At 44.3% G+C, this 15,863-nt stretch overlaps 1 protein-coding gene across 2 annotated transcripts in view; it reads right to left on the minus strand.

The window, feature by feature from the left end:
- The window catches only part of RAB31 (RAB31, member RAS oncogene family), a 57,875-nt gene extending 51,066 nt beyond the window's left edge, over positions 1 to 6,809 (minus strand). Inside the window, exon 1 of one of the 2 annotated variants that reach the window (XM_052704040.1) lies at positions 6,669 to 6,809. In XM_052704040.1, the coding sequence (XP_052560000.1) occupies positions 6,669 to 6,707 (39 nt within the window). In that variant the 5' untranslated portion in view covers positions 6,708 to 6,809. The remainder of the gene's footprint in view (positions 1 to 6,668) is intronic. The other variant, XM_052704041.1, reaches the window with a different exon arrangement.
- Between the last annotated feature and the right edge of the window lie 9,054 nt (positions 6,810 to 15,863).

Below are 15,863 nucleotides of genomic sequence, written 5' to 3' on the forward strand. Positions count from 1 at the left end.
GTGGAGGCACCATCCCTGGAGGTGTTCAAGAACTGTGTGGACGTGGCACTGAGGGACGTGGTTTGTGGGCATGGTGTGGCGGCCAACAGCTGGACTAGATGACCTTAGCAGTCTTTTCCAACCTTAATGATACTATGTATATATGGAGAAGACTAGACTGAACTTACAGTGGCTTTCAGAGGGAAAGTCCATCAGAAAAAGAGACCTCAAGCAAATAGGAAGCTACGTTCCTCCTCCTCCTTCCTCAGAAGGCAGAGCCAGCCCAGTCAGCAACCCAACAGCCAGCTCTGGCCACAAAGTGGGGAGCTCCTACAACACAGAGGGGGCTGTGGTCTCTGGTCCCCAGCCAGCTGCTGTGGGCCTGGCTCCTGCACCAGACCGCAGGGCTAAATTGCCTGTGGAGCACTCTGCCCATCTTACCCAGGGCAAACATTTCTTCCCTGCAGGAATCCAGTCAGGATCCAGTGTGCCAATCAGAGTGAGACCTCCCAGTTTTTCAGCTTTCCTGACCCTTTTGGAGGAATCTCTGGGTACCCACCTGCTGAGCATTGTCTGGTCTCAGAAGCAGCTCAGGGAAATGCAAGCAAAGGAACTATCATGCCTCCAGAGGTAGAAACAATGACCAAGAAGTCACACCACAATCTGAACCACTGCTCTGTGTCAGCAGAAGTAGAGATACAGTCACCAGAGCCACTGAAGAGAAGAAATAAGCTGCCTTACACTCAACAGCTTGTTTTCTGAGAATGGGACGTAGCCTGGAAATACATGCTCAAAAAGCAAACCCTGTAGGGTTGTCCAACCTTGAAGATTGGGCAGGTGGCATTTGGAAGAGGGAACAGAAGTAAGATAAAAAGAAAAGACAGCTGCTTGAAATCATCTAGAGCAGAGCTGTAGCCTTTCTGCTCCTCACAACAAGGAGTTGTAGAAATAATATCATTCATCTGACCAGTACACTTGCAGAGTCTACAGCCTCCCCATATTTTAACCAACTTACCACTAGCAAAATTCACCAGCATTGTAATTTCTATACAAATGCAAAAGCCCTGCAGATTCAGGGGTATTTGCCCAAGATCAGCGCAGCTACTGCCTAATCTGCCACTTCCCTAAACTGAATTTGAATTCCAACAAACAGCAACAAAGCAAGCTACTGCTGTGAAAACAAGTCTTACTATCAACACAAACCTCAGAAAACAGACTTTAAATATAAATTAAAACAAAACAAAACAGAATTAGCGTGTTTTACCCCCCCTGCACATTTTATACACAATTTGTGACTGCTTCACACACTGCCTCAGCACTGCCTCAGTAAGGAAGGTGAATACAACACTCATTCTTCAAAACATTGAGTTTACTACCAATTCAACTTCCTTATTTTAGTAGAAAGAATTTTCTTTTCTCAGGATTACTGTTCAACAAGAAGTCTCACAGCTTTTTAGCCAATACTAGGAAAGCAAAAAAGAGAGAAGCTAGGAGCTGGAAAAGCCTGAACGAGAAATAAATATGATTTGTCAAACAGTAAAACAACAGCTTGCGTGCAATTCATGGACAACAGCCACATCAGGATGGCAAAGTCTCATTCAACAACTAAGTCAAAACCACTGGATGGGAGTTGAGGTGATGCTTGGGTGATGGTAGCTGGTTACACACCCTCCTCTCCAACAACAGTCAACCACAGGTAATTATTTTTCTGCTTAGTTTATTAGTGACATAAAGCTTCCCATTCAGACACTTTGCAACTACTGAAAATAAAGCATTTTCAGTTCTGCCTTCTACTTCTCCATAACCACCAGCCTAGTTGAGCTGCTGTACACGAAAGCAGAATTTGGCCTTCACATTTATCTTTCCCTAGAAAGATAATCAGGTCATAACATAGTTTACTGACTTTTCTAAGTAATTCCACTCAAAATTTTTGGAAGATAACAACAAAATAAATGTTTGGAGGTATGTCAGGAAAGCAGTAAGGCCAAGGTCAATATGAAAACTTGAACTCCAATCCTCCACAGCTCTACATGATAAATTGTTTACCTACATATTTAGTGTCTACACTGCAAAAAATCTTATCATGCCACTTAAACAGATTCTGTAATCTAATAGGAAAAAAATATTGAACATAATTGTCTATTGATACAGGAGAAAAGGCATTTCTCACTTGCTATATAATTTGATTTTTTATATAATTATTTTTTTCCTCAAAACAAAATAACCAGAGTCCCAGTGTTCTTCAGTGCCCCAGTAGACTGTTCTTTTGAATGGCAGGGTAAAGGAATGGAACACTGAAGCACCATGAGTTCACTTAAGTGCAAACTTCAGAGTACACTTCACCAGGCTGCACAAGGAAACAGGGCAGTTACACTGACCCCGTGTGTCTGGCTGCCTGCCTCTTGGTTCTCCAAGGACTTAAAATCATTGTCCAGCCAAGTGCATGATCGGATATGGGGCTAGAATTCCCAAGACTTGCAGCCACTTTTGTTTTCTGCACTACTTTGGTTCCTCTAATTCAGTTTGGGGCTACAACACTGCAGCTCATCTTAGAGTCCAATAAGAAATGAAACTGTAGTCTTCTATAAACACCAACACAAACCAAAAGATTCTCAGTCATCCACATTCCATATAATTGCTACTTAAAAGAGAAGAGTGGGTACTTAAACTTCTTACTATGTAAGGTCTAACATGTCTGAGTTCCACAGGTTCCAACATCAAGCTCAATCCAGATCCTTACATTATCATGACATCATGATAGGGAAAACTGAGATTTTGCCCTCAAGAAAACTACTATCATATAATCAATGACTTTAAATACCAAACAGCTGTGTGCTCAGTTCCATGCTCCACGTGCAGACACCTCACACCAAGACGCAGGACACCAACAAATGTAACAAACTGTTCTCCATAGCTGGCCATTGGAATCCAGTGGTAGAGAAACCACTGAGGAGACCTTCTCCACAGTGCAGATGGCACTCTACTTACAGGCTTAGGCTCACCAATTGCAGGCAGCATTTGAAGGCTACGTGCTAGCAGAAAGTGTCTTCCAGCAAGCAAGGAAGTAGAAACATAAACAAATGGATGAAAAAAATGAAGGCTTAAGCAAGGAAGATTTAGGTGCTATGTTTGGAAAAAACTTTTTACGGTAAGCATATATAAGCATTGGAAGGTAGCCCTAGGGAGAACAGAAAACTGTCACAAGGTTTTAGAGCAAGGGTATCAAAAAAGCTTTAAGATGAGCTTTAGAACCAAGGGATGCCCTCTCAGTCTCTCTCAGTCCTAACTCCTCTGGTCCTGTGATGAATAGTCAGAACATAAAGATGTAGTAAACAAAACCAAAAGGAAAGCAGCAGTGGAAGTCACTTCAGATGATAGTTGGCAAGCCACCTCCCAAAGCCTCTCTAAAGCGCTGTCAAAGTTTCCTCAGGAAGTGACAAAGACAAGAAACTTTACCTCAGTCCTAGACCTGGCAACATCTGCCGTGGCTGCAACACATCTATGCCAGGACTTGGCAAAGGGCCGCAAATTGCTCCTCAGTCTGCCTGAAGACAGCATCGGCAGCCACAGCACAGGGCACTCCACAGCCACAGCCCCATCGGGACACTTGGACGCCATTCCCACCAGCCACACTTCAACACAGAAGGAACACTCCTTTACTCCCTTGGAAGGGTTTCCACTCAAGAAGTCAGTCAGGCCAAATGGCAGCTGCAGTTCACTCCCCCCACAGAACAGCTAAACCCTGCTCAGCACCAGAAACCACTAACGTGGTGGCAACTGATGTGAACAAACATGTCAGAGTGAGAGGCCAGGAGGAATCCGGGGTGATGTGACAGGGCTTGGAGCAGATGCTCAAGCATTTGCTTGTACTAAGGTGGAGGCATTCCACAGGTGGATACATCACCACCCAGCAGCGGTAATTTACCACACGAAGTAGTTCTAGAGCAGGCTTGAGGCCACTTGCACAGCAGCATACTCAGGATAGCTATAAAATTCTATCTGCCTATTCTTCCACCTGAGGCCGTGAGGCACTGATCCATTAGGCAGGCATCCTGTTTCTACCAGTGCAGGAACAGACAGAAACCACCTCAACTCAAAGAGCACTGCTTTCCCAGATCCATGAATAACTAAGCTCCATGACCAACAAAGCCAGCCTTCCAAATGACTCACACATGGCTTAATTTGCCCCAAAATTCCCCTCCATCAGTCTCTTGCAAGTATTTTCTTTACATAAACCTCAGGACTATCTCCTTGTGCCCGACTTGGGCTGCTCCAAATTCCTCTCATCACGCCCACAGAGTTTTAAAAAACACAAGCTACTTCTGAGGAAGAATGAGCAAAATGCAGACACCAAAATCCAAGTTTTGATAGATTTACATTGAAAACAGTGGGCCACCTTCTCCTGTGTGCTGCAGCATGACACAAGCACTGCGGGGTTTCCTTCAAGAGCCATCAACTTACTCTTTATCTCTGCTGCTATGGCTCCTGGCCAAATGTTGGTCCTGCAGCATGGCGGGAGGAGTGAGCAGCATGCAGCACAGCCCTGTTTTCTCTGTTCTCCTCACCCTTCCAGTCACACCTTCTATAGCCAAGCTGGGCTTCGAGGTATGTGGAGATGCTGCCTTTGCCAACGTTAAGCCAGCTACAAGCTCCCCCTCGCTCAGGAATGTTGAGCTGGCAGAAATAACTGAAGTCTAGGCTCTCTGCACAGCTGAAGGCTGTAGACAAGGTCTAGACAAGATCAGGGTACCCAGGCAGAGCGAATCAGTGACTCTCCTGTCTGATTTATTCAGAAGTGGAGAGCAAGGCAGGTTTATAAAGCAAATTAGTCCTTAACTTCTAATGAGAATAAGAATTCATTTTAGGACTTGGACATGTTGGACTTAACTAATTATCAAGGGCACTACTAGATACAACACAGATCAATGAGCCAGGCAGCTGTCAAGGCTCCTCTCAGTAGATGCACAAACAAATTTTTAGGTTACTATCTAACTTCAAGCAGATCAGCTGACTGATGACTGCAGTTGTTCACACAGACAGGCAGTTTCCCTGTTTTGGGAGTCTGATCTTCAAGAAGGGATTTGACATATGAAGGATTCCTTACTTCAGAAGAATCAAAGCATCAGCCTCCACAGCAAATGAGACACGCTGGATCAAAAGAGATAGTTTCCTAGAATTATACACTATTAAAACACAGGAAAGGACATCCCCCTAATCATTATCTACTAAGCAAATATAACTACAGATGCTTACATCTTCCTGAGGGTTTCAACTGCCACCCTGCCACTTTAATGAATCTACAAATTAATTGCATACTCCTAGGAACACAGAGCTGCATGATAGCTTTCTTCTCTTGCTCTAAAAGAAGTAAACAATTGCCCTGCAAAACCTCCAGTACACTGCAATGTTACAAAAGAGCAACAAGCAGTGGGCAAGAGGAATGTCATTTCACAGGACACTTCATCTCTATAAAATCACAGGATTTTCTACTGGGGAATAAAAAATAAAGACATATCCACATGTTCTACCACAGACTCCTCAGGCTTGTATAAACCACATTTATTCTGTCTCTGTGCCATTTTAAAAGCTGAAGGCGGGAATTCTCATCAAGAAAGGAGGAATGGCCATTGCCAAACACTTTGGGTTGAACTCCCCATGCCCTGGCACACATCCTGGCACCTCCTCAGGGCAAAGTATGCCATCCATCCAAACCAAGGGTCAACAGAAACAGCAGGGAGCAGGAGGGACTGCAGTAGTGTGTTTTCCAAATGTTCAGCTCACTTGCTTGGCATGAAAGAATTCACTCCAAAAAATTTTCTTCATATAGATCCCCGAACGCTTGTGGAATACGACGCTAAAAGCTGCCTAACTCACATCCCACATGTTGGAGGTCACAGAAACATTCTGCTTGAAAGAGACCACTAAGATTACTAAGTCCAACCATCAGCCCACGACCACCAAAGCAAACAGCAGCGCTCAGCTGGCATCTGCTGGAGGAGAGGGCCTGTTTGCCATCCCACCAGCACGCTCAGACACGCAGTTCCCTCCGTGCAGGGCAGAGCAGGGGCAGGCGGAGCCAAACTGCACAGCTAAGCACATCGCCGCTCCAAATGTTAAACGCACACACATAATACACAAAAAGAAAAAAGTGAAAGACGAGACAAAAGTTGCAAGAAGGACATTCCTGTAAGCAGTCGAGTGAAAGACGAGAGCCCATAAGCTCAGCACACGGCAAGCAGCAGGAGGCTGCGGGGCTCGCACCACGCGAGCGTCCCGGTGGGGTCGGGCCGCCCCATCCCGCCCTCCTCCACCTCCCGCCGCCCCAGCCCCATGGTGTCGGAGCTCGGAGCACGCAGCGGCGCTGGCTTCGGGGATCCGCTGGGGGCTCCGGCAGCGGGGAGAGGGCGGCATGTCCCGCCTCCTAACAGTTTCCTCTTTTTAAATGAAGTTCAAAAACTAACAACAACAACAAATAGAATAAACTAAAGAAAAAGAAAGCCCCCTCGTCCCCCAGAGGTCGTTGAGTGGAGGAATTCACTCCGCCGAGCCGCCCGTCTCGGCTCCCACCGCCCGCCGGCCCCCGGACGGGCCCGCAGGAAAGGAGGCAGCAAATCCGTCCCTTTTCGCCCTCCATCAGCAGGGAAAGGGGGAAGCCCCCCGGCGCGCGGCCCGTCCCCGCCGCTACTCACTCCAAGCAGACACACTTTCAGCTCGCGTATCGCCATCATCTGCCCGGGGCCCGGCCGCTCCGCATCGCCCAGCGCCGCCGCTCCGCTCCGCACTGCCCCGCCGCGGCACGGCACCGAGCCGCCCCCGCCGCGGTCACATGCGGCCCCGCCTCGGCGCTGCCCCGGGGCCGTGCCGACTCAGCTGCGAGCCGCTACCGGGGTCTGGCTGCGGATTCGTGAGCGCAGAAAGGAGGGGAAAGGCCGACTCTGTTTTTACACGGCCCTAATGTTAACCACCCCTGTTTTGATTCAGTCAGTGCCTGGGCTACGTCCCACACACAGACAAGTAATGATGAATAGCAAATTGCAGCTGGTGTCAAGATCAGTCCTCTGAAATCAGTGAAGGGAGTTGGCAGATTCTCCCCCCCTGCCCCTCCCCTCTATTCCTGGTAGCCAAATTCAAGGGCTTCTGGAAAGCACCTGTGTGCTATAGCCCTGGAGAAGCAGAAGAGGGTTGTGTCTGTCAAGGAGTTGTCTGTCGTGGGTTCTAAGTCACACAGAACAAAGAGATCAAAATGATCGTAGAATGCTTAACGCTGGAAAAGGACCTCTAGGATCATCTAGTCCAACCCTCAGCCCATCCCCACTCTACCCACTGACCACATCCCTCAGTGCCGCATCCACACGGTTCGTGAACACCCTGGGGGACAGTGGCTGCCCCACCTCTCTGAGAGAAGCGCATCACAGAGGTTCTCAGTGTTTAATGAGCTTTAAGTTTTTAGGAGAGTTTAGCAAAGAGAAAGAAAACACAGCAGATTTTCAAGCAACCCTTCCAGAATATTTCTAGTGTTCTATCTACAAGGGCTGCTCCAAAAGTAATGCCTCCTACTTTCTTATGCTGGCCCACGACATCAGAAGCAGATGTTGGTGGTACCTCAGTAGAAGTTTAACCTTCTCACCAGTATGGGATGATGTTGTCTGAAATGGAAGTGCATATGAATCAAAGGGATTAAATTGAATTCCTCCATGTGGAAAAAATTGAACCTATGGACATGCATCAGTATTTGCTGAACATTCATGGAGACTAAGCAGTGGATACAAACTCCATGAGCTGGTGGGTAGCGCATTTCAGCAGTAGAAGATGCATGGACAGGAGGTAGGAAGTTCCAAGTCTCTATACCATCCAGCTCCACCCTTTTTCAATTTTAGGCCTGGGTTAAATGCCCTGTGACCTTCGTTCAGATTTGTCTGCTGGGACTGAAATTCACATACAGTATAATGATTCAGGACCATCTTTTGCAACAATTCATTTTTTGATCCCATCTTTAAACACTGCTGTGTTCCACATATCCTAATGATTATCTATTTCTTTCCTTTGGCATAGATTTTATAATTCTTGGAATCTGGGAATTTTGCACTTTTTTTGTGTGTGTGAGATGTTGTTCTAACTGAGTTAACTTCAGGAATAAACAAGGAAAGAAAGAAAGAGAGGGAGAGAGAGAGAGAAAGAGTGAGAAAGAAAGAGAAAAAAAAGGAAAAAGGGAAGGAAGGAGGGAGAGAAGGAGGAAGGAAGATCCCTCAAAATCAGAGAGATAGGAAGACAGAAAAACAACAATACAAACAGACATGTGCTCAAGTTTTAAAAAAAGCGAATGACGTTCCTTCTTCCAGGAACTGGCATCATCCTTGTGTTTGTCTGCATGCAAGAAGTTGTGGTCAGGAAAACATTTTTGAGGAATTGGTCATGTTTCAGTGTTTTCAAATGGCTGGTTAAAAGCAAAAGAAAACAAGCCTCTGCATCCCAAAGGTTTTCTTTCTTTCTTTCTTCCTTTCTTTCTTCTCCTTTTTTTTCTTTTTTTTTTAATTTTTAATTTTGATAGCATATTTTTAAGTAATAATTTTAAGTTTTGAAACAATTATTTGCCTCACTTCTTTCAACCCAACTGAGTTTAACTTTTGGGAAATAAAGCAGCTTGGTTTTCCACATCATTATTTTCAAGTAAGTTGTTCTCAGAAACAATATAGTCATAGAACCATAGAATCATTTGAGTTGGAAGAGACCTTTAAAGGTCACCTAGTCCAATGCCCCTGCAATGAACAGGGACACCTACAGCTCAGAGCTCCATCCATTGTCTCCAGAGATGCATCATCCACCTCCTCTCTGGGCACTAGCTTCTGTTTTCCAAAAACAGTGGAATTCTCTGTTTTATTGTCATTTTATAACAATGCAATGGCACTGATCTCAGAGCAGTCACTGCTGACCTATGATTAATTTAAGAGGGAGCTCCTTAGGTCTGGTCTTAAGCCAGGGAGACACAGTCTAGTTCAAGGTGTTTCTGAGTGTGATAACAACAAGGTTTGTATAGGCCTGTCTCTCACTGGAAATACAAGGTAGTACTGGCTGCTGTGGGAGGGAAGGATTGACTCCCCCATCTCTCTGGAGGCTTTCAAGGCCAGGCTGGATGGGGCCCTGGGCAGCTGAGCTGGTTGGTGACAGTCCTGCCCACAGCAGGAGGTTGGGCTTTGAGGTCCCTTCCAACCAAAGCCATTCTATGATTCTTTGCATCACCTTTCTCTTTGTGGTCACTCAGGCTACTTTCTTTCACAGAATCACAGAATTGTAGGGGTTGGAAGGGACCTCCAGAGATCATCGAGTCCAACCCCCCTGCCAAAGCAGGTTCCCTATAGCAGGTCGCACAGGTCGGCATCCAGGCAGGTCTTGAACATCTCCAGAGAAGGAGACTCCACCACCTCCCTGGGCAGCCTGTTCCAGTGCTCCGTCACCTCACTGTAAAGAAGTTCTTGCGCACATTGGTGCAGAACTTCCTGTGCTGCAATTTCCAGCCATTTCCCCTTGTCCTGTCTCCACTCACCACTGAAAACAGCCTGGCCTCGCCATTCTGCCCCCCACACCTTAGATATTTATAGACCTGGATCAGGTCCCCTCTCAGTCTTCTTTTCTCAAGGCTGAACAGACCCAGTTCACTCAGCCTTTCCTCATAGGAGAGATGCTCCAGGCCCTTCACCATCTTTGTGGCCCTCCGCTGGACTCTTTCCAAGAAATCCCTGTCTTTTTTGTACTGGGGAGCCCAGAACTGGATGCAGTACTGCAGATGAGGCCTTACCAGGGCAGAGTAGAGGGGGAGGATCACCTCCCTCGACCTGCTGGCCACGCTCTTTTTAATGCACCCCAGGATGCCATTGGCCCTCTTGGCCACAAGGGCACACTGCTGGCTCATGGCCAACCTGTCGTCCGCCAGGACACCCAGGTCCCTCTCTGGAGAGCATTTCAGTGTAATATCAGTGGTTTAATGTGAATAGACCCATTGGGGAACAGAAGGAAGAAAGCCCTCTGGTGAGACATGAGTTTCAGGAAAACTTGGTTATTATTCTGCTGCCTGCAGCATTGCCCAGCTGGGAAACCTGGGATAAGGTGTTAACAGCACTTCTTCCACTGTTGCATCTTCTTTGACTGAATTCTTGCAACTGGAGGACTGGTTTCCAGCCCAGAGCCCACACCTTTTGTCAAATCCTGTGGTTATGAAATGGCTAAAATTCAGGAAGATGCTGCTTTCTCTTTGTTTACTTAAGTTTCAGTTTGTTTGCTTAACTGCTTTGTTTGTTTATTTTAGAAAGTCAGAAAAAGGCTGTTCTGGCTAGGCTCTGTGAGGCACCCAAGACATAGAGTAACTCATAGAATGTCGAGAATGAAAACTAAAGAAAGGGAATGGCCTGGCAGAATCTGACTCTGATTTCAGTCACACGGGCTTTAAACCATGGCAATTTTTTTTACTCCACTGTGTTATTTCATTTTATTCCACATACAATAAAGTAAATTAGGCCCTTTATAGCCCAGTGATTGTAACACTAACACAAGGAGGATCTGCAGCTGCCTGTTATTCATTGTACTGAGGAGCTGCTTCATATTTCAGCATCTCTTGTTTGTGGCACTTAGGTGGTCCAGTCACTCCGTCCTGAAGAGAAAATCCACTGGAAATGGCTAGAGGGAGTAAACCTCTGCAAGATGCTACTTACAGCTGCACTACTACTACTACTACATTAAAAAATAGCATTACTCCTGTTGAGAAAACTGGGTTTGCTTACGTGAAGCTTGCCAACGTTCTTCTTGATGGACCTTCACACAGATGTGCTGTTCCTAATGAGGTAGGAAAAATTTCTCTCACTGTAAGTGTACACTTATAAAGAGAGTCAAATTCACTCTGCTGACTTCCTGATAATCTCCAGGGCAGTTTCACTGGAGAATGCTAATGAGAACTTACACAAATCTTCTTGAGCCGCAGCAACTCCTGTGCCATGGCCCAGTGGTAGTACTACATTGCTCATAGTACTACATTGCTCCACTCTGATGGTTCTGTGGGAAAATAATCAAAAAAGTTTTCTCTTAGACCTGAAAAACAAACACTGAGGTACACCTTGAGAGCAATACAAATACTACAGGCCAATAAGTCCCAAGAAGCAGTAAGAAGTAGGTGAATTAAAATACAGATGCAAATTGGCTTTAGATCTATTCAGACTGGAAGTTGAGAGAAGGGTTTTTCAAGGCTTTGGACAATTATTCTGATAGTACCCGTCAGAGCAACAAATGAAAGGGAAAAACAAATTCATTTACAATTTGTGTGAGAAGAAATTTCTGAGATGACCTGATACAGCAAAAGTCAAGTCTCTGATATGATGAATTATTTGTCTATATTGCTAAGTATATTTGCCAGCCAGCACCAATTATTCAGGCCTGGACATCAGGCATGATGGATCACAAATGAATCAAGTTAGAGGTCTTTCTGCTGAACTGAAATCACTGAAGTATTTCATTTAGTCCAGCAAAAGCCATCTAGCTGCTTTGACCTGAATTCATGCTCTCAATTACTGGTGGAAGTTCCATATCTCAGTCTCTTTTTCTGTACAAACCCTACAAAAACATTTATAGGAGCCAATAATTTTGGATGAGTGCTTTCTCATGGTGCATTTCGTACAAAAATCTGCCTCAACATGCACGTATTTGCAATGTAAGCAACAAAGGTTGTTGTGACTGCACATCTGAATGCACAGCTCAAAACTGGGATCCCACAAGCTGCAGGCTCCCAGGACTCCACTTTGTGATGTCTGTAGCTGCCAGTTTTGAGTGGTTTGGAAACAGCATCATGATGACTTGCCAATCAGTCCCACAAGGTGATGAGACCTGTCTCAGTGTACTTCCCCTGGTGCTGACCATGGTTTGCATCATTCTTTTTGTGCTTCTGGCATGGCTGATACTTGTTAGATGCTGCCCCAAAAGGGGATGTAAGAATCAGCTTCTCCCAGTCAGATGCTCTCTGACTGGGATGATAATTGTGGAGGGAGCTTTTCTGGCACACAGCCTCCCAGATTGCAGGGACACTGCACAGCAGGACAGCAACAACTTCTTGCCTTCCATCTCATTGTGAGAGCATCCCAGCAAGGGTCTCATGGTGAATTACAACTGGACTTAATGAATAAGAATACTGTTTCCTTCCAGCAGTCTATTCCACAATACAATAGTCTCATATAGAACACTATGGCATCTAGTGGCAAGCTTCACCCAATTTACCACCATTAGCTTTGTATGGGGTGAAGGAGCCTGTGTTTACTACCAAATGAAAGGAGGCCATCCACAATTCTCCTTTTAATTAAGCTTAGCCTTGTAAAGTATGAAAAGAGTATTACACTAAGGCCAATGTTTTACTGTCCAGTAAGCAGGCTCCTATTGTGCATGTTGCCAAGTAGAGATAACGGGGCCCTTATGCAGTCAGAAATTTGTCCTGCCAAATGGGTAGCAGGTTTGTCTAAAGCATACCCAGTGCGTGTGTATGTGGGTATTGCCAGCCAGAGATCTGAACTTCACATTGATTTTTCCCATGAAATCCCGAGACAGAGAATGCATGTTGATAGGGTGCTTCCTCTTTTTGCAGAAGGCCCGAAAGAGAACTCATCATTTAAAAAACAAACAAACATCCAAACAACAAACAAAAAATCCTTGCAGCACAAACAGTACAGTTCCTACCATTTTTCTTTGTTTCTTTCTGCTATTAAAAAAATTTTTGTTTGTTTAATTTCAGTTTGACTTTGGGAGTGTAAATTCTCCCCCCACCGACTTAAACAGTCCTGAGATGGGAAAGATATTTGATTTAAACTCCAAATCCTCTTTGGAATCTATGTCCTTTATGAGGATAAATTAACCCCTAAAGAAACTTGAAGTTTTGTGAAGTTTTGGCCATGCTGACAAATTATAATTGTTGCTGTTATAATATCAGTGATTATTTTTCTGGGAGAAGTACTTGCATAATCCTTATTTCAGTTTCCGTATATGTCAGTGATAGAACTGCGTGGTTATAAACTGCAGAATTTGCTTCCAACACAGATGATCTACATTTGTTCAAACTTAAAAATAAATGAGAAATCTGTATGTTTTGTCTTGTAGTTTTCTGTCTTGTAGTCTTTGCTGCACAGAGAAGCAGTGGAATCACCATTCCTAAAGGTGTTCAAGAAATGTGTCGATGTGGGACTGAGGGGCATGGTTATGGGCATAGTAGTGATGGACTGACTGTTGGACCAGGTGATCTTGGAGGGCTTTTCCAACCATAATGATTCTATGATTTGAAGTGAGAGAGACTCTATAGATTCTGAGCAATTTTTTTTTTTTTGTGAATATGTTGTTTCATTACAACCCAGAAAGGAGTCAAAAGCTTCATTTTGGTACTAGGACATATTTCAAAAGTTCTACTCTTGATGGAGGTGTGAGTTTGAGATGGTCCTACAGTGACCTAGTCCCTTCAGTGAGTCCCAGGCTTAAAATGGAAGAGTGGCAGCCAACCTCTGGCCTGGTCATGTTGTCATTACAGTGCAGGGGCTTTCCATGAACAATTCAGACTTCTTTCAAGCTAAATCTATTCAGTGGACTTCTAGGTACGTGCCTTTGGCTACTGTCCCTTCCAAGCAGATCAGGAACAGAGCATCCTGTGGGAATCCCCCTTGGGCTGGTGCCTAGCATCTTCCCCATGGGCACTTGGGTGAGTTAGATCTCAGTGCTGGCTTGTGATTCAGGATGAACAGCAGCTTGGCAAGAAAGGAAACAGATCTGTGCAATTCACAAAGGATTTGTAAGTGGAGTCCCAGAGCATTTGCACAGTGGATGGTGGATAAGTGGATTCAGATGGCTTTATCCTGTAGGAAAGGGAGGTGAGCTACACTGTGCAAATAAAAGATGCAATCCAGAGTGCAGAGCTGGTTGGTGTGTTACCTCATGACATCAGCAAACTGATAAGATCTGATTTATTCCAACGTGGTCATGGGGATGTAAGCATCCCTCTGAGGGGACACCTGTTCTTGGATGGGTGACCCTGAAAAATAATCACAAATGGAAGGCTGGCTGCTGTGCCTACTTGGTGCAAGAGAATAAGTAAAATATGCAAGTAATCATGCTCAGTGTACATGTGCCACATTAGTGGCATTGTAAGAGAAAAGGATGCAGAGATTTTTGAGGATAAGAAAGCGCAAAGCGTATCTTAAAGCAAGATGTGCTGCTTCCAGCTCTATCTTTACAAAAACTCTGTATCTGAATCAAAGAAACAAAATAAGTCAAACAGCTTGTTTTTTCAAGATAAGCCACATTTTCATTGCTTCTCCTCTAACTTGCACTGGCATGCTGTACACTGCATGCTTTTGTGTCTGCTTACCAGAAGTTATCAGTAGATAAGCAGTAAGTATAAACTAGAGCTTTCAAAGTGAAAGGACTTTTTATTTCTCATCAAGTTCCAAATACCCTGAGGTTTTGTTCATCAACAGTTTTGGGAATTACATAGGTGGCATACACCAAGCAAACACAGCCTCCTATTACAGCTATTTCTCATTGAGTCAAGTCACAAACTAAAATAGTCCCAGTATATTTAATCAGATTTAAATTCTAAAGTACATTTGAGTGAAAGGATGTAATATATTATTTACAACTGGTCCATTAGCCTATGGATTAATGGCATTCCCATCCATTAAAAAAAATGTACTGTTGATAGGAAATTTTGAGAACTAGACAGCATCTGTGAAATATTAATTCCCTATGCACAAGTCTGAAGAACATCAATTGCCCTTCCAAGTGAAAGGAAGTCCCCTGGAAACACCATACCTGCACTGCTTCCTATATTGAATATTTTCCAGCTATTAGTGCTAGGATTTGTCTTTCGTTTAATCACTGATAGCAGAGAGTTGACCTCATCCCATTCTGCCTCTATTTTGTCAGAATATGAGACTCTGCAAACTATTTCTCTTCTGTAACATTCCTCAAGGAACAGCATATCCACAACCGTCCTTTAACTGGTTTTTCTGTCTTTCTAGCAAGCTGTCCCACACCACAAATCCATGTTTGTTTTCCAAGGAAGCACTTAAAACCAATGTAGTAACATTATAGTTAGCCACTGAACCTTATGGAGGCATCAAAAAGTGAGTGGCACCAGAACAGTTAGCTATGAGAAAGTGCATCTTCCTTGTTTTCCCAATGTACACATAGGTATGCATGGGAGTGCAACAAAGTGGAAAAGACAGGGATAAGGGTGCTTTGCTCCTACACCTTAGCAAGCAGGGTAAAAAAGGGACAAAATATCAGAAGCCAAAGAGATATTAAACATAATATGTCTAAGCAGTTTTTTTAAATAAGTATAACAGCTTGTTTTTGAATAACTGAGCTTAGAAAACCTTTATCACTCGCACCAGTATGAAACTCTCCAAGCAGAACTTAGTTCCCCACTGTTAGGACTCCTTGTGCTCAGCGTGAGAAGCTTCTTAGTCTTAGAAACAGTGGTTTTCAGTCTCTGTGGTTTTTAAAATGCTGCCTGGAAAGAGATGTGAACAGGAAGAGTGCAGAGAAAGGAAGGTATGTGCATGCAAATGTGCAGTCACAAATCCAGCTCAGCGGGCTTATGTATGCTCCATTAATGACAAAATTTTATTTAAATAAAAAAATTGCAGCCACCCTTAAAGAGCAGACAGAATTTTTTTTTTCTGTGTTGAAATTGCAGAGAGTGTCCTTTTAAATCATTGTTATTTCTGTTCATTTTATTCATTTTCCTGCCCTTTGCTCTCAACAAGTCTCATTGCCAATGGAATATCTGAGGGTGAACGATGCCGCTTTCCTATTTCACTTTGTGACTTTGATATTTTCATGGGGGTTTGCTGGAATAAATGATGCTTGGA

The sequence above is a fragment of the Tympanuchus pallidicinctus genome, unplaced genomic scaffold, assembly GCF_026119805.1.
Source record: "Tympanuchus pallidicinctus isolate F22 unplaced genomic scaffold, pur_lepc_1.0 scaffold5, whole genome shotgun sequence".
NCBI lineage: Eukaryota > Metazoa > Chordata > Aves > Galliformes > Phasianidae > Tympanuchus > Tympanuchus pallidicinctus.